Source organism: Tetranychus urticae, chromosome 1 (genome assembly GCF_039701765.1).
Source record: "Tetranychus urticae isolate SD_2017Ah chromosome 1, NJAU_TeUrti_SD_1.0, whole genome shotgun sequence".
Lineage (NCBI taxonomy): Eukaryota > Metazoa > Arthropoda > Arachnida > Trombidiformes > Tetranychidae > Tetranychus > Tetranychus urticae.
In genome coordinates, this window is record NC_142958.1 from 9694871 (window position 1) to 9715459 (window position 20589).

At 30.3% G+C, this 20589-nt stretch overlaps 2 protein-coding genes across 2 annotated transcripts; both read left to right on the top strand.

Moving 5' to 3' along the window:
• Positions 1-116: 116 nt before the first annotated feature.
• LOC107370073 (uncharacterized) lies at positions 117-1714 on the top strand. The gene is made up of 2 exons (XM_015938055.3): positions 117-739; positions 840-1714. The coding sequence occupies exons 1-2, from the start codon at positions 619-621 to the stop codon at positions 1598-1600; spliced, it is 882 nt and encodes a 293-aa protein (XP_015793541.1). The 5' UTR covers positions 117-618; the 3' UTR covers positions 1601-1714.
• Positions 1715-1861: 147 nt separating this feature from the next.
• On the top strand, positions 1862-20542 carry amon (prohormone processing protease amontillado). Its single transcript, XM_015938049.3, has 10 exons — positions 1862-2146; positions 4996-5100; positions 5306-5437; positions 6355-6463; positions 6613-6650; positions 7505-7581; positions 17257-17521; positions 17812-18024; positions 18599-19098; positions 19520-20542. Exons 1-10 carry the CDS (start codon positions 1973-1975, stop codon positions 19797-19799), a joined length of 1893 nt encoding a protein of 630 aa, XP_015793535.1. The 5' UTR covers positions 1862-1972; the 3' UTR covers positions 19800-20542.
• The last annotated feature ends 47 nt before the right edge of the window (positions 20543-20589 follow it).

Here is a 20589-nt window from a genome sequence, read left to right on the forward strand (position 1 = left end):
TTTGTCAGCCAAAGATGTTTGAATTAAGCCCATCAAACGAATAACATCATTAGTTTCCTCTTTAATATCTTTTAAACTCAAATGAATCCAAGTTTTATTGTTGTCACTTTGCAAAGTTAATGTTGCTAATTTGGATTTCCATTTGATTAAATTTCTCTCAAGCTCATTGAACTTCATATTGATTGATGCACACCATTCAACCAGTAAAGCATAATCATTGTTTGTCATATTGACGGACTCAATGCAATAAGATATCCAAAGAGAAGCACAAAAACTAACATTCTGTAAACCTTTATAATCAATTTTTAATTGCCGGCTATATTAACTTAAAGAATAATTACGGTTAGAATCCTGATCTAAATTCAATTGATTATCTTCATTGTTAAACAGTGTGTGAAAATTGTATTGTAGGATTAACAAATTATTTCAGTGTTGTACTTGCTAATTACTGGGATTACTTTTGTTTTTTCAATTCTATTATATTTAAATTAAAACATTCAATTTGGTTCCTTAAATTTGTCCTTTGTTCATTGTAATTACATTCATTCTAATTATTCACTTGTTTCTCAAAAGACCCAAAATTTCTGGCTATTACGGATTGGTTAAAATTATATTAAAATGACCCTCGATCTGGAAACTAGTTTAATGGCTTATAATCAACTGTATCTAATAGGTTTAATCACTATGTTGGGCTTAACTTTTCTCATAATGATGTGTGCTTGTGGAGGTCCAAAAAATGGTATGAGCACAATTTACTAACAATTTTGCTAACCATAGCTTGATCTTTGTCGCAACCTTTTCATTTGTAAATTGTTTCTTTAAATTTAATTTTCTTGTAGAACCCTCAGGAACTCCTCAATCGCCTCAAACTGATGCTGAATCAGGAAAACCTGCTGTAACACCTGCTGATGCTGCGGCAATGCCAGGAGCTCCCCCTCCATCAAATTTAGAATCTGGTCCAATCGCAAGTGCGGCTCAGTCAGGAACTGGATCTGGTATAAAATCAGCAACCGATTCCAAGGTGGGATCAACTATGGGCTCGAATATTGGATCAAATGTTGATTCAGTTGTTGGTTCAACCGTTGGATCAAATGTTGGGTCAAATGTTGGGTCAACTGTTGGCTCCACTGTTGGATCTAAGGTGGATTCAACTCTTTCCCGCACTTCAGGGGTTTCTAGTGCAGTTTCATCTGTTACTGGTTCAGCCATATCAGCATCAACAACTGGTTCTGCTATAGGCTCAACAATGGGTTCAGTTGCCGGTTCAAAGGCTGGATCAACTATGGGCTCAAATATTGGTTCAGCTGTTGACTCTCGTGCTTCTGGTGTCTCTTCCAATGTCTCTGGAATGTCTTCAAATGTTTCTGGTATTAATTCAGGTGTCTCCAATGTGTCCGGTATTTCTCAAAATTCTCGAGTCTCCAACGTATCCAACATTGAATCCACAGCTAAATCAAATATGTCCGGAATCGATTCAAAAGCTGGTTCAGCAATGTCACAGCTACAATCTCGTGCTCCAGCATCTACAGCGAGTGGTACCGGTTCAGCTATGTCCGCAGTAGCCAAATCTTCAACAAAATCAAAAGGATCTAGAATGTAGAAGGATAAATAGAAAGATAAAAAATCATAACTCAAAATTCAGTAAACTCACCCACCTTAATAAATTGTTAGATTCCTGTTTTTTTCATCACAAATTAAAAAAAATTTTGATTAACTTACAAGTGTTACAAGAAAATGTTGCATTGCAAATTGTCTAATTTACTCAATAGATGATGTTAGTAGTAGACAAGTAGACTTTCAATTTTGTCTCGAAATTTTAAAAAGGTTCTATCTCCATGTCATGCTCATATACCTTTCAAAGATGAACATGAACATAGAACCTTTGACCAAGCGTTGAAATGAGCAAGATTAAATTTTTATTTATATCATAGCAAATTATATTATAAAGCAACTTGGTCAATTATCGTGTGTCATGTTATCATCCATTAACCTCATAGTTACCTTAATTTCTATTATCTGTATAATTAATTGTGTTATTTGTAACCAAGTTTTCACCAACTCCTTTTATGTGCACCTCAATGGACCATATGGATCAGATGTTGCCCATCGTATAGCTCAGAAACATGGGTTCATCAATTTAGGACCTGTAAGTAACCATCAACCTTTCATCCTTAATCCTTCATCCGAACCCATTGAATCCTTTGAAACAGCTTTTTACCCCTCAATCATATTGTTAACCAGCTCAAAGACAGTTAAATAAAGCAACCAATTCAACTGACATTTCAATTGTTATATTGGAAAATCGTTTTCTTTTTTCGTTTGTTTTTCATATTGTTATATTCATTATTTACAACCTTTCCTGTGATAAATTTATCAAAGAATTATTTTATTCAATTACTTGAATAAAAGCTAAAAATACTGTTAGTTTAGTGGACATGGTTTTCAAGTGTACAGGGAAAAAAATTGGATCAATAATGAACAATTGTACTGAAGCTTGAAAAATAAAGGAGAGACATTTTCAATTATATTGAAACTATTCATTGTATCAATGATTATTGTATTGAGCTTTCATTCATTGAATGAACCTAGAAACGTTTCAATCTGATTTATTATTTTGGTTAAAATATTGTTAAAATAATTATTAAAACTGAATCACTCCAAAGCTGATAGTTTCCAGACATTCTGTTGTATACTTTACTCTTGGACTGTTACATCCAAATAAATACTGAAAACTTCACTTCATGGAGGATTGAAAGATTTGATATGTTATCCTTGATTAACTATTACTTATCAATTGTTGGATAGACAAATATCATTCAATTATTAGTCGATTACATTATACATTCAACCGATTATTTTTCAACAGTCTTTCAGTTTAATGTATCAAAATCCAGATAATTTTGAGCCTTTGAATTTACAGTTGATTATATTTCAATCCTTTCTTTACTTGGTTATTTACCAGAGTCAGGTTAACTATTGGTGACGGTGAAGTCACGTTTTAAATAAATTGTTTCATACTGATTATTATAGTACAATACATTTCATAGGAGTTGAGATAGAAAATTAGACGAACAAGAATGAATAATTCCAAGGTTAGGTTGATATCACATGATAATGGATATGATTTGCATCTCATTTTTTCCTTGCATGATCATTATATTTTTGTCAATCTAGTCATTAAATACAAGTCACAGGAAACTTGACATTTTCTTCAATTAAAGTAAGATTAATTTGAGTATATCGATTGAGCAAGTTTTCAATGATCCGGCTTTCTTCATGTTCATTTTGAGATATGATTCAGTCTGAATTATCTCGTATCTTATGAACTGAAAATCCATTACATATGCTAATTCATATGCTTCATCTAATTGGTTGACTACTTGACGACCAATTTCATGTTTAATACTTCTGGCTCCATGATGAATATTACAGTTGATACTTGGATTACTTCTCAATCCCAAGAAAATTTGATGTGGTTTTTAGGCTCGTTGGATTAGCTTTCCGATTCTTTTGTGACTAATTCATTGAGTTCTGTTTCAGAGAATGGAAGAAAGTAAATCATCTTAGATCTTCGGGTTTTAAGTTTTAGAGTATACATTATTACAGTTTGTTTCAATGGCGATCAGTTCAAAATTAAAACAGAAAATGAAGAGAATGGAAAAAGAGTGAAATAATAGAAGAGGAGAAACATGATCAGTGGAAGTTGAGTCAGGATGTTAATTAAGAGCCCTTGGTGGATGGAGTTTTGAAGGATGTTGGAGAAAGATGCAGGAGATTTGACCTTTCGCCTCACAATGCTCTTCAAGAATATGAAGGAATCACGATAATTTAATCGTCTGAACTAGTTTTGAATGGTACAGGTTTTGTATTCATTTTGAGATGTAGTTTTGATATTTCTGAATCATCTTTCGGTTTATCTTCAACAACACTCAAATGAACTCCAAATCCATTACTAATTATTAATATTTCAGATTCATATGCTTCAGCATGTTGATTGACTACTTGATGTTCGACTCCATGTTTAATACTTCCTGCTCCATAATCATTATAACCGGCAGTTAAACTTCTCGATTTCATTAAAGTTTAATTTGATGTCGTTCGTTTGGACCAGCTTTCTAACAAATTGAAATAAACATGATTCAAAGATTCAAAAAAGTATATTAATAAGCTTGAAAAATTAATTCATCATTTATCATTTAGAACTGAAGATTGATGATGTTTGGCTGTTAAAAGAGTATAATTTTGCAGTTATATTTATCAAATTTCCTCCAACCTAAAACTGAAGGTTAAAAGTTATTCTCCAATGAAATTGTTGAACCAATCGAGCTTTAGATTGAATCCATTTCTCACAATCCTTATAAAATCATAGGTTTGTTTCCCAATCGAAAACCAAGGGTTTTGCAAGTAACATGAACATGATACGTCTACAAGTCTGACCAGAAAAAATAAAGACTTACTATTAATTCTTAGATTCTACTGATAAATAGAATGTAATACAACCTGAGTCTGATAAAGCAAGAATTAATCCATCAATTGTTGATTCTTTTATACAGGGAGTTTCAAAGGTTATCCGGATAAAATGAGTATCGCAAATGATACTTCAGATATTTTTTATTCTTTGTCACAATCATGATGAATCTCTGTAATAATTTGTTGATATCAACAATAAAATTTTGTTGTTTTTTCCATTTCATCAATCATTAGGCTTAATTCCTGATTCTCATCATGATTGCAACAAATCATAATCTAGTTTTTTAATTGTAAGAGTTTACTTACGTTTAGAAACCAACATTATATTTACTGTCTGAAATGCTTCAAGAGAAAATATTGATAACAATCACCTAGAGGAATAAATGATTAAATTAAACTTGATTTTCAAAAGAAATATCCATAACTCTTGATATACTTACTTTTCCCAAAACTACTGAAAGATTAATGAACATTGTACAATTTTCTTCTATTTATTCCTTAAATCCTTTCTTTTCCAAACTATAGCTTCTCAATTCTCCTGATGAGTTTCATTTTCTTCATCGGGCATTACCACATTCCAGAACAAAAAGAAGTATATCTCATACCAGGAAGCTTAAAAATGATCCGCAGGTAAGGGTTAACCTAAATCTAGATTAACTTCACAAACTGAGAAAGCAAGTTTAAACTTGACACCATGTAGATTGTTCAATCTTGTCCGGAATATTTCATTAGAATGGCCAAATTGATCAACAAATCTGTTCAATATCCTACACTAAATGAGATTAAAAAGGTTGAAATAATCATTAAACTGACATTATTAATGAATCGTTTACAGGTAGATTTTGCGGTCCAGCAATCTGGATTTAAACGAGTTAAACGTGGTTATCGCCAACTTATTCTGGGTCCAGAACATCTTTCACTTAATCAGGAGCCATCTGATCCTTACTTTCCTTACCAATGGTATCTGGTGAGTTATCCTTTGATTCTTTTTCTCTTTTCAAAAGTGGAATTTCTTGACAATTCTTGAGAATCCAGAATGCTTCTGAATAACTAGACGATATGAAAAAAATACAATATAAATAATCATTTCATCATAAATCATTACAAAAATGAAGAAAAGTAAATCTTTTGAGCCATTTTAGTTCTGAATCTATTATCTGAGAGTTTCAACCATTTAGATAAGTTAGATGCTTAGAATTGATACATTACTGGATAAATTAACATTGAATTTATACACAATATTTTTATCGTTAAACCAGGTAGCATCATTTTTGGGTTATTACCAAGATGATCATCATAATGACCAATAAATGTATATGACATGAAATGGCTCACATAATATTAAATAAATTTGTTTTTAGAAGTTGTTCAATTATTGAATACAACACTACTTACAGAGATTTATTATTGATGTCTGAACAAAATTTTTTTTCTCCGACAACCTGAAGGCTTTTCCAGTTTTTTAATCCACTCCTTTACTGTTCATCTAAAAGTCTTAAGAAAATAGAAAATATTGTTTACTATTGTGATTAAAGGTTTAATATTGATGTAGAGCGCAATTTTTTTTCACTTTTGTGGTGTAGCAACAATAACCGTAGGCGATGGAAACAAACTAAATTACGTATTAACAATTTTAGGGGAGATTGTCAACCATACTTTAGCTGTAGTACTTGTTCACTTACATTGTTTAATAAACTACGTTGTTATATTTTGGATAGACAGGGACCAACATAGAGACAAATAGTCAGCAAATTGTCTTTCTTTGTACTTGCAAGTTACAAACTCCACTTGTAATAATATTAGGTGAAATAATAGAAGGTGAAAAATTTCCTTGCAACTTTAACCAAGTCTGTCTCTTCTCATTTGATATCACCATGAAAATAGAAAAATGTCGGCCAGAATGGGGGCAAACCGAAATTGGACTTAAATGTGGAAGCAGCCTGGGCCCAAGGGTATACAGGGAAAAATGTAACAACCGCCATTATGGATGATGGTAAGCAAATAATTGTGTTTATCTTTCAAATTAAGCTCACTTCAGATCTTTCTGATAACCATCCTTTACTTTTTTTTCATGCGAAAAAAGCTCAGAAGAAATCCAGTTTACTAAAATAAAGTCATTTTCTTTTCTCTTTATTCCAATAGGAGTCGATTACATGCATCCAGATCTCCGTGAAAACTATGTAAGTGATTTACCTGATTTACCAAGACAATCAATTCAATCGTTCATGATAAAAACAGGTTGCGTAACAAGATTGGAAAAGTCATGGTGAAAACTGTGACTGGGAAAGATAGAAAAAGATAATTTAGAATGTATAGAAGACGACATGATTGAAAAGCAAATTCAATATAAAATTAAATCAAAAACTTACTGAATAAAATTCCTTTTATTGAGAAAAGTAGAAAAAATAAATCACGTTGATGGAGAGATGATGACAAAAACATGAGAGAGGCTGAGAAATGCATTCTCTGAAACAAGAATTCAGACTCAATTCTTTACAAGACTTGAAAGCAAGTTCAGAAAATGTCATCATAATAAAGATTAACACTTGGGATTAAAACAAAAGAACACAATTAGTCTGAGATGAAAAGACATTTCACATGAATTTATGATGAAAGCGAAAAATTTAACCGTTTTTTTTGTAACAATGACAAAGTGCGTCATTATTTGACTGATAAATAGCCTTACAAGCTAAACTTACTGATCTTATTATAGCCAGCAACAGTTTCAATTCAGCTTTAGACACATTTATTTTTAGATGTTAAATCAATTAATTTAATGACTCAACTAGTCTAAATATTAATTGTATCGTCGTTCTGCTATTTATTATTAAACATTTTAATTGTGTAAATAGGATTGAAAAGCTGTAACCAACGGTTACAGTCATTATGATTGCGCACTTTGACTTCAAATTTTTTCCGTTACTCTTTTGATCTTAGCAACAGTCAATTGTTTTTTTTCTTTGATTAATAATTCTCTTTTAAATTATCTTCTTTTTCAATCAAATGCGGGTTTATATTGATCTGTTGTCAACAGAATGCCAAAGCCAGTTATGATTTCAGCAGCAATGATCCATACCCTTACCCACGTTACACTGATGATTGGTTCAACAGGTAAGACCATTGATATCCATTTTTAATCCACTTTTTTGTGATTGACTTCTGAGTTTAAAGTCTATCTATCAACCCTTCTAGTTCATCATGATTTCCTGTTGACGTGCACATTATCGTCATCATTAAGTAGATAATCAGTCATTCAAATTGTACAACCATCAGTTGATTCAAATGTAGACTAATCCGATTTCACTTGTTTTTCTCCATTAAATATTACATTGTATTGTGATGCATGGGTAGAACGAGACATTTTTTACTTCTTTTTGGTTACATCAAATTTTAATGGTGTTTCCAAAGTCTCATGGATTTTGATTGATCACTGAGTTCTCAATATCTAACTGAATAATAGACATTGTAAGACAGAGAGACTAAAATTTACCAAATTTGGTGTTGCAAGTTTGAAATTTCAGTTGATAAATGGAGTGAACAAAAGATACAAAAACTGTACCTGGAACCCAACAAAATCAATAGTTTATTAGCATATATTATTACCATGTTTGATACATTCAAATGCCAGGAGACTAATTATTATATCAATTTATTTACATTCAATTGAAATTGAAATTTTATTCTTTACCTTAACAACAAACAGTTATTACTTTACATTGGATACATGACTTTCATTCAAGTATTATTTGCATTTCTAGTTATTGATCTTCAAATGCAAATGTAGTTGATTTATTTTAATGGAAGCTGAAAAATCTATTTGTCTGGACAAAAATAGAGCAAAAAAAGGTGATAAACCCAAAAATTTAATAATAACCAATTTGGTAATATTTAAATTTGAAATACTAGTAGCTTTTGTTATACTTAACCCGAAAACAGTAACAAAATTGAGACTATCTCCAATTTCAGGCTGAATTTAGATCACCTTTCCTGAATAACTCGATACAAAAGCTATTTTATTACAGATTAAATCAAATTAATTATCAAAATGCAGTCTTGATCATGTTAATCAATAAAATTGAACAGATGAAACCAATCAGTTTAACCAGTTTTGGGTTCACTCATTAATAGCACGTTGTTCAATAGCTGAAACCCAGATAAGAAGCCAATCAGTTTTCCATGAACCCTGATGGTAATAATTTTCACTTAACTGAAACGATGATTAAACTGTAACCTTAATTGTTATTTTGCTCTTAATTTTGACTCCAAGTGATGAACCAAAAATGATATTGAGTCAATTTTTAATATCATTTTATTGACGAAACCCTTTGAGAGTTTTCATTGAAAGTTGAAAAATTATCATTCCTATCATGATCATTGAACGAGTTAACCTTTCCAATGAAACATTTCTAATGTTTTATTCAATATAAACATGAAAGTTGTTTGTTTTCATGATTTCCTCTAAAAATTACCAAATCACAAAATCAAGACTTATTAATAAAACCTGAAAAATCTTATCCAATCAGTTCAATGTCAGACGCATTTTTGATTGAGTTATAACAGATTCATATCAATATCATTATTATAATCAAATCTGTGATCGATTTATTATACTTTAAATAAATAAACATTTCAACAATTTTGATCACATAAATAGCCTTTTACCTGAAATGCTTAATATCAACATTTCAAGTAAATATTGAATTCTGTTGATTCAATAAATCGATACTATTTAATATTAAAACATAGCAAACAATTTAATCAATCTTTTTAATTCCTTCCTTTAATCTGTTAATAATATTTGATATAAAAAGCTTATAAAAGTAGGAAACTCACAATTCAAGATTGATTATTTTTTAAACTAGACACTAAACATTTCCATCAAACTGAATCAACAATTTTCTGGAAATATAATGGCGATCATGATTGATTGTCGACTAATTGGGAAGATTAATTATCAAATAGACTCAAGTGCAATGTGATTTACGATCCAAGTTATTCAATTTAAAGTACAATTAGCTGATTGATAACGACAATTGAAGTGATAACTGTCAATTCTTTGTGTTGAAATTTTCATCAATTTTACAACGAAAATGTAAAACAATAATTTCTCGGAATTGATTTTTTATCGAAATTCCAACTTTCCAAAGAATGAATCGTTTCGTTCATTCGGCTGATTACTCACGATGATATCAATTGATTTTGAGTTGAATCGCAAAATCTACATGAAAATAACTGTTACCTTTAGTCTAATGTTAAATGTTAGTTTAAAGAATCTAAATTGTAAGGATTTAAAAAGAGTTACAATATCCTAAGATTGACAATACAATTGTAATTACTTTGGATTTGATTGTTTTTGCTCATTAAATTGCTCTTGATTATTATTCTTATTTGAATTACTTTTGTGATTATTTTAATGTAAATAATGAACATTGATTTCATTCCTTATTGTCCATGAATTCACTTTTACTCTGCAGTTTAAACAAAAATGTTTTTCTTATGAATGTAAAGAGATTCATTTAGATGAATAATATTCAATAATATTGAGATTTTGCCTCATCCTTAACATGCAAAAATACTTAAATGTTCAAAAATAAATCTTTGAAACATTTAATCAAAAAATTTGATCCATTTCGTTTGTAAAGTTGCTGATATTCAGCATGAAACTGAATTATCTCTACATCCCTCAATAGCTCAGATCAAAAATAAGATGAGCTGAAAATTGTGAAACGAAAAATTCTTATTCAGAATCAAATATTCTCAACAATTCTCATTCCTACTTTGAATTTCAACACAGTTCATCTCTTGGAAAATTGACATTCATGACTAGCCTATTCATTTACATCAGAAACTACTCTGAAAATTTTGAAGTCTTCTTTCAAATTCCTAACTCCAAGTTCTGTCAAAGATCTCGAATTTCTCCTGTTCTACTGGCCATTCCATGCAAATGTCCAAACGAAATTATTCATGTTGAAGGTTTCACCAGAAACTAATTTTGGTTAAAGGTCATGTTATTTGATTACAAGTGACTTTCAGATTTGCTGCTTTTTTGATTTGTTGCCATTGTCAACCAGCCATCAAGACTCTTGAGATTAATCTAGTAAATTACCTTGATAGGTACAATTTTAAGGTTGTGAGTGTAAATTTGGTAAATCCATGAAACTCTGAGAAAAAAATACTCGAGTTTAATTTGTTTATTCACTGATTTAAACCTCAATTGAATCTGAACTTACCAAGAATAGGGAATGAAATGAGGTTGAAAAAAATGTTTCCATTTGGTTCAAAATTTATGCTTGTATTTGATCAATTGAGTAAATTGGATCCACCACATTGAGAGACATCATGAGAGAGTATCATTCAACATTTATCCTCAGATTACCTGATGGGAATAACCTTTGCTCTTTACATGAGAGGAAAAAAAGGAAAAGTTCATCAGCTTAATCTTTAGATGCATTCTAATAGTGTATCAAAATTGCAATATGTTCTTACCTTTACATCACTTTACCAAAGAAATGATGTTTTCTTTATTGCGTGAAATAAATCATTTCATCGATTGATAAGTGTAAATCATTAAAATCATCTTCACCAGCATTGAAACACTACAGATTCACAAGGAAATATCAACGAGTTTTACAGGGATTTTTAACTCCCATCCATCAATACAAACCTTAAAAATAATTTTTGCATTTTCCTACTTTTCACTCAACAATTGAATCTTTTATGATAATTGTTGACGTTTCTAGTTTTAAGATTCAATTTGACATTCTCATTGAAATATCGATTGATTTGTCTGATAAACATGTTCACATGTTGAGCTGTTGAACAAATGAACCTTTAATTTCAGTGAAATTAATGTTTTTGTTGGCGAAAAGCTTGAACAAACTGAAAGATTAAGAGTATGAATTGAAAAAAAGCAAATGAAAATACTCGAAACTAAATTAACAATTAAATGTGCTAATTTGCATTGTTAATTGCCTATTCTCATGATATTAACCAAACATTGGGATAACATTAACGTCCCAGACTACTCATTGTTCAAGGTATAATTCATGTTAACTATTCAATTTTACCACCTTTTGTTTATCGTTCAATCGTAACTATTGAAAAGATCAATGCTTGAAAAAAACTCACAATGAGGGTTAAAGACGAGATTATCATGATTCAAGTATAAATACGGTTGAGACCAACATTTAGTTACAATTGTTATCAACAATTATTATTCTGCCTGTTGACAGATAATGTTTTATTTCAAGGTTTTATTTCGTTGTTCAGTTTCAGATAATAAACATGATTATTTGCTTGTTGATGGTATTCAAGTGGATTCTTTAACCTTTAACTACTCTGATATTCAACAATTTGATTAACCGATAAAAGCTATTAACTTATAGAGACTATTCAACTGAAAGTAATGTTTTTCAGTGCAATACTTTATGCTTTATGAGGTTCATCCATATTGTATCAAAAGCAATGTTATCATTAAACAATAAAGCTAATTATTGATCTATTCATTAAACTCACCAGGAGCAACTGCAAGTTCAACAAAAGCTAGTCATAAAGGTAATTGAAAGATTGCTGAATCTTGGTCAAAACTATAATCAAATGTAATGTAACCTCATCATTAAGATATTATCATACTTATTAGGTCACTTCAACTGCAATTAACTTACACCTGAATCAACACCTTAATTGTATTTTTTATCATTTAATGATATATATTAGAAAGACTTGAATGGATATTAAAAATCTTTCAATCACCAGTCTTTAAATGATATCTCGCCATGAAAATATCACCTTAAGGTTGATCAATGCGAAGCATGAAATGTTTACAGATTTTTTGGGTTCTCCATTTTTTGTTGAAAATTTTTCACTTTAAGACTTTTTCAAATTCTGATTGATTACTTTCTTGTTGCTTCTGAAGTCTTTTGTTCAGTAAAATTAACCAGATTTGTATATTCACTAGCAACTTCCTTGAGATTTTTTAATCAACAAATGAACTTTTCATCTTCTGAATATTCGAAGAAAATTTGTGTCGAACCAAATCACAAATAACAACGAAATTGATCAAAATTGTATCTTCTGTCTTTTTAATGGCTCTTATTGCCATCTTTGGTTCTGTTTCACTTGCAACTTCCTCAAGATTTTGTTAATCAAAAAATGAACTTTTCATCTTTGGAATATTTGAAAATTTTTAGATAAATTTGATTTTTTCCTTATTCTTGGAGGTTTGATAGCTTATTAAAAAGATATCGAGACAAGTAAAGGCTCAACTGAATTCTCATTGAATAAGTGGTAAATGCTGGAAAAATTTATTAATCAATTTCATGCCTTATTTAATTGATTTACTGACCATTTACCATTCAACTTCATGTTTTGGAAAAATCTTTAAATTAATGTTTTCTTCATGCTTGGCATCATCATTAAAACATTAATGTCTTTGAACGTCTTCTTATGAATCTCTGTGCAGACATTTTGATATCAATGAATAATGTGAAGAAATGGGTTTCAGTTTCAAATTGACTTGGCAAAATTTTGGTGAGATTTTTATTCAAATTGATCAAATTTCACCAAACCTTTAATTTCAATAAAATGGATCCAATTTTAAGTCCAGAAAAGGTTGTCTCAATTTTCAGTGCAAACGGTTTCCTAAATTTCCTCAAAACCTGTAAGAATCTGATCATGATTGTCCAAAGCCTTGACCATATCAGGCATTAATCAATATGGATTAACAATAATTGTCTTTGCCAGTTGATTGGGAAATTGATTACCGAGAATTAATGAGATTGATTCAAATTGTGTACTCAACTTGTACTCTACACAAGTCTAACCATCTGGTTGAAACAGTTTCATGATTAAAAATAATGTAACCTTTATCATGAAACTGTGATTGTCATTTCAATCATTATATCACTTGAAGTCGTTTACACTGGAAAATTGAATAATATTTTGTTGTCCCCACTGAAAACAGGTAAACTCTGAAAATGTAAATAACATTCTTTACCTTTCATGATACACATTCAGCTATAAATAGATACCTGAATTAATGATATTAATGATTTACACTTGATAACAATTATTCATTGGACTGAAGGCGATACTGTTGGTTATGAAATGACATCCAATTATTTGATACAAAACCATTTATACTTTTATATCTTGATTTTCATCTGATAATAACAATTGATATTAATAACGGTTCATAATGATACTTGATCATCATCAATCTTAATATTACAAAATTTACTTTTCACCATAATTATCATCATATTATCTGTTCTTTTTCTCATTTTCAGCTTTTCGTCAGAATTTTTTTCACCAATCATTTTGTCCATTGAAACTGTTTACTTTCAACTTGAAAGATAATGAATAAATAAATTGATTTCATGAGTGAAGGAACTTGAAATGTGATCGCCAATTTAATCTCAAACAGTTGAATCACACATTCCTTGAAATCTTCTGAATTGCCACTGAAATGAAAACTGAAATCCCAGGTAAATAGCATTAGAATAAACTGAATCAACTTGCAACAATCAATCTTTTTACCAGTCAATAGGATTTCTGACTAAACTAAAGCACTAAAAGATCACAAATTAAATCTTCAGAAAAAATGGATTCCATTTTGTCGCTTCAACGAATCAGAGAATCAAGTTCAAAGCTTTGAAAAACTCCGAGTATTTCAATCGATTGCAGATAATTTCTGAGTTTGAAAGTAAAAGTGAAATTTCATTCGAAAACTCTCAGGTTAAATTGGCCAATCCATGAAAAAGAATCAACTTTATTCTTTCAATCAATCATTCATTGTCATTCATTTAATTTACAACCAACATCTGAAAACAAATATTCAATGTTAACTGTTCAATCAATAAGTATTGATTGTTGAACTGTAAATATTTTTCCCAACCAAAGCAAACCTAAAAACCAGATTTGGGTTAAAGTCTCATTCAAATGGGAAAATTGTATTTTTTTAATTAACTTTGAAATTTATTAATTATTAACATTCAACCAATTAAATAGTCATTTCAAGAAGTGAACAGTTTGATTAATTATAAATGATCAAAGTTCAGCAATATTTAACAACAAAACAAATGTATTAATGAAATTAATCAAAAGCCTAAAATTTAATTACCATTATACATTAGTATTGCTGTAAACCTTTCAGACTCAGAGCAACTTATCAAGTTTACTTAATTTCACATTTTGTTTTTAATTGAAAGAAATTTCATTTTTAACAAGTTTAATGATAATTCAATCGGATTTGATGAAAATTCAAGCATTCTTTGAAAATTATCCTGAAAAGTATAATTTTATGCTCAACATTTACCCTTTAAAATGGAGACTTTTTGTGTCAATCTTTTCTTGTCTTTGTCATTGTTCAACTGTTCAACTCACTTTTACATTTTCAACTTTAATTCAATTTATATATTTTTTTGTTCAATTTCATTCTGTTCAGTACAAAATCTCATTACTCAAACCGAGGAGACTTTTGTTTCCCAATTTATTCATAACAATGCACAGAAATTATGATTGTGTTAACAATCATAATAATAGTAAATTGTATAAAATTACTATTAAATCAAATTTTGAACATGTTTACCTTCAAACCTTTTAATATAAAATTTTACTGTCAAAATTTTCATCTCCAAGTTGACAATCAATCTAAATATACAAAGGGAAGAAAATTAAACTCTAATTGAAAATTAATTTTCACAATTTAATTGATTTGTTTCAACAAAATTACTGAAGAGAAACAAAAAAATGGAAACATTTTGATATTAATTTCATTTTTAAAAAACTCAAGTTTAACCCAAAAAGTAGATTCAACTAATGGCTATTTTATTTACATTGTAAATGGTCAAAGTTAAATATTTGATTATTCAATTGGCTCATATTGAAATCTTTTATTATCATAACCCTGAACTTTAGCCTTTTCCATGATCATGAAATAGTATCACGTTACCAGAATGATTGTCAAAAGATGAACCATTTTCATGTCCATTCATGATGACCATTGTTGTCTTGGTTTTACCTTTTATTATCACCAGTGAATATAAGGCTTGATGTTTGTGTACATAAAATTATAAATTATTGTCAATCCAGATTTTAAGATGAACCAGTCAAGAATAGCTGAATCTCAAGTGTTCAGTTGAATACAGCATTAAAATGTAAACCCACACACAAAACATATTTGTATTAAATGTGGATGAGTATGGAAACTGAAGATGGTTCAATGGTTCAAAGTATCAATTTATTATGAAATTTTCTCATTCCATCAAAAGATAACTATTTTTTTCAATTTTTATTAATGATGTTAACTTGAATTTTCATTTTATCCTCTTTTTTACGGATTACAGTTATTGATTATTTTTATGTTGACTTGTTAACCAGAATTGGTGAGTTGATCAATTTTACTGATCAACCTTTTCATCAACAGACTTTACATGATTTTTGGGTTCAATGTTATTAATACAAGTTGATCATTGTTGGTAACTTACAATCAACATTAACCTAATTTTGTGATTTTGTGAGATCATTTTTGCTCCATGTTAACTTGTTGATGTAAAACAAAATCAACTGTACAAGGTAAAAACAAAAACTCAATTATGATATTTAGGTTTTCACTTGAAGTTTAACATGTAAAGTGTATCATCAGTTTGGGTTTCAATTTGATATTCAACGGTACTTTTTCCTTGAACCAGTCTTGTTCCTTGTCTCTATCAAGATGCTCAGATGATATAAACAGGATTGAGTGACACATACAAGACAACCTTTTCCTTTTCCACCTTTCTTTTTGCATCTTTTATACCTTTACTCACCTCATTCAACTTACCCTTTTTACCTTTGTTTTGTCAGTCTATTATTCAGTTTTTTACAGTCGATTTTTTTACTTTTACCTTTGTCTTTCTTCAGCACACAAGTTGAATTATGATGAAAGTTCCATTCTGGTTCAAGGAAAGCTTTCAAGATGTTCATGATGATTCTCTTCAACATTTCTTTCTCAATTTTTCTTGCTTTCAGCTTCTTTTAAATGCCATGTAAGGTATAAGAGTAACCATGATTGTTGTGAAGTAAATTTATTGAATTATTACTCCTTTAGATCTTGTTAAACATGTTCAAAAAAGATGGCGAACAATTGTATTTACAAGTTTTCATTTTTAGATTCACACATTAATACAATGCATGATAGTCATTATAACTAACCTTGTGGAATGATGATCAAGCTTCAATTTCGTTCTTGATTTTTTTTTCTATCTAAATCTAGAAACTGATACAGCATCTCGATGATGAAGCTTTTACTTAAGATAAAATGGTCACTGATGGTTGTTATGAGGTTCAGAAATTGACACAACTTTTATACAACGGCAATTTTGGTAACTTGTTATCCTTGTAATCGTATGTTTGTTGACCAAATGTTGACCAAATTAACCAAATTGAGAAGTAACCTTTGCTGGTTATCCTTAATGTTTGCACTGAATAAGAGATTGATAACTGACTGTTGGGTTTCGTTTTAATGAATAAAGTTGGGTGATTATGGGTTACATTTAATTTAATGAAAGTGCAAGAGTTGAACGTCTATTAAGCACAAAATGGCCAAAGCCTTTGACTTAAAGGCCAATCAGGATCACTTATAATCTAGAAACCAGAGCCATCTAACGTAATTAACTCATTAACAGTTTTTCCCGCATTTATGATTAATATGTGACTTCTTTATATTAAAAGTGGCTTATTTTTTCACTGATTGTTATTAATAGTTGATTGATAATCCATTTATTTTTTTGTCTTTTATGTCTACAGCCATGGTACTCGTTGTGCTGGTGAAGTTTCTGCTAAGCGTGATAATGGAATCTGTGGTGTTGGTGTTGCCTATGATTCAAAGGTGGCTGGCATACGAATGTTGGATCAACCTTATATGACTGATTTAATTGAGGCCAATTCGATGGGCCATGAACCTGATCTCATTGATATTTATAGTGCTAGTTGGGGTCCTACTGATGATGGTAAAACTGTGGATGGACCTAGAAATGCAACCATGAGAGCAATTGTCAGAGGCGTTAATGAGGTACTTTACCTTACAATCAATCATTTTACACGTACACTGTTATGTTTATTCATGTACATATGTATAGTGAACTATTCATTGTACATGTACACTTCACACTGACGTTAATGAAAAGTCTCCTTTTAAAAGAGACACTATTAATCAATTACAAGTTACTCAAACAACTCGAGTTATTGATTTTTTCTCTTCACTCTCTTTCTATTTCTTTCTTCATGTTCAAGAGACTTCTATGCTGACTTTTTCATTCATTTATTGATCTATTTTTGTTATTTCTTTCTTTCTTCGCTTAGGGGAGAAAAGGTTTAGGTAATATTTACGTTTGGGCATCAGGTGATGGTGGTCAAGATGATGATTGTAATTGTGATGGTTATGCGGCTTCGATGTGGACTATATCAATTAACTCTGCGATCAACAATGGAGAGAATGCTCACTATGACGAATCTTGTTCATCAACACTAGCATCAACATTTAGTAATGGAGCTAAAGATCCTCATACTGGAGTTGTAAGTGAAAATCAATGCAAGCCATTTTAATTTAGCCCAATTGACTCTCTTCTATTGGTTTTATGTATTTGACAGAAAGTTCAGTTTAAATAAGTCTGAGCTCATTTTCCAAGCGAAAAGCTCGATAAAATTCTTATTAAATACAATGTAATAATTAGTGTTATTTTTTTAAGGATAACTGTTTAGATCTTATTGTGGGAAAACATGTCTATTGTCTTTTCCCACTTTTTCATTCTTATTTCGTATTGATTCATTGTTATCTTCAATTTGATGAATTGATTTTCTTCATCCTAGTCTCTTCCCACACTAAAGTTAATTACTTAGTGTGTGTGCAACAATTTTGGTGAGTTGTTAACCAGAGGAGAAAGGATAAAGAAACTCGGAATCACTGATCAACTCAATAGAGTTGGTATACTGTATTGTGAAGCATTACAACATATGGAAATTATTCATTTTTTCTCATTCTCATAAACGTTTTTTATTTCATTACTGGTCAATATTTTTTCATTCCGATTTCCTTCTATACTTTTTAATTTTTGATTTTAATATATTTTCTCTGATTTCTTTCATTAAGGCAACAACTGATTTATATGGTAAATGCACAAAAACACACTCAGGGACTTCAGCAGCAGCTCCTGAGGCAGCAGGAGTATTCGCCTTGGCTCTAGAGGCTAATCCTAATCTTACATGGAGAGATATTCAACATTTAACAGTTTTAACATCTAAACGAAACTCATTGTATGATAGTAAAAATCGTTTTCATTGGAATATGAATGGAGTGGGACTTGAATTCAATCATCTTTTTGGTTTTGGTGTTTTGGATGCTGGTGCTATGGTTGCCTTGGCTAGTATCTGGAAAACTGTTCCACCTCGTTACCACTGTGAAGCTGGTTCTATACAGAAAACTATTCCGATTCCCAGCAATGAAAGTCTTTTCCTCCATATTGATACCAGTTCTTGTGCTGGAAAAGATTCAGAAGTTAATTACATCGAACATATTCAAGCTGTTATAACATTAAATTCAACTCGCCGTGGAGATGTTACCCTGTTTCTTATATCTCCTATGGGCACAAGGTAGTAATTTTATCAATCAAACCAAAATTAGATGCATTAGAAAATTCTTTCAGATAAATTGATTAGTTTTTTTGTATTAAATGTTGATTCGTGGGGATGTAACTGAGACTGAAAAGATTTTTTGTCAGGTAGTAAGTCAGAATTCTATTATACTACAATATTTAGTTGGAGTGACTTCCTTGTTTTAAATATTGTCTGACATTTTAAAAGATTGAAGTAACGAGACAACTTAACTTGTAGTAAACCTGGCTTCAATCTGTTAGATTTTATTCTGAGAAAGACTTTTCCTTGTTAGTTTACCTTCTTTCAAGCCTCATTTACTCTATTTTTGCTGTGTAAATATTGGATAACCTGAGTGAATGTACTAATCATTAAGCTAACATCAATATGTTTGTTGTCGCTTGTTTTCCAAATATTTTAGATCAATGATTTTGAGTCGACGTCCAAAGGATGATGATTCTCGTGATGGTTTTACCAAATGGCCATTCATGACAACACACACTTGGAGTGAAAATCCTCGAGGTCGTTGGACATTGGAGATTAAGTTTGATGGAGACAAACCACAAAAGGGTTTCTTCAAGGAATGGACTTTAATGGTCCATGGAGCCAAAGAACCACCTTACAAAGATTTACCCGTTTTGGACAAAAATTCAAAGCTGGCCATCGTTAAAAAGGCTCATGAACTGGCTTTTACCCATTAAACAACAAAATTCCTTTTTTCTTTCTCATCAAGAATCGCTGAACAAAATGATAAATATATAAGAATGTATATTTCTATGTGAAAAGATATCAAGAAACCCTGAAAGGCAAAAAACCAAGGAAAAAGTTAATCAATCACAGAGAATAATATAAATTTTGAGTATCGATGAAAACAAATGTGAAAACTGTCAAAATCAAGTCCAGTAACAATCAAGAGTGAGATAATTTGATCTTCCCCTTTTGTTTTTGCTTTTGTTTTATTCAAGGGAAAATCTTAACCCATTTATGACGTTTAAAGTGTAAACAGCAAAACATGAAATTCAGCTCCTACTCCTCCTGATTTCCGAAACATTCCGTTATTTTTCAACCTTCTGATGTTCATCATCATTCACTTTTCACTTTTATTCTTAAGAAACAAAAGACGAAACAATTACATATTTGATAATCAAGAAGGAGACGGAAAGGAGACTCAAAGTGATAACTGAGAGAAATGGCGAAAAGAATGGAAAATTCATTGCAATCAACAAGTCTCCTAATTTCAAGTCAAAGCCTATTCTAACATTCTGACTCTCAATTATATTAATTATCTTAATATTATTATTATGATGATGATTATTATTATTAATTTGTTATTTACCGTTAATTATGTTCCACAGAAACAAAGAAAAAAATATATAAATGGCGTTCATGTTGATATTTTTCTTTCTCCGATCTAGTCTTTTGATTAAAAATTATTTCAAAACGAGATCTTGATTGATTGATTTATAATTTGGATTTCCACTGATCAAATAA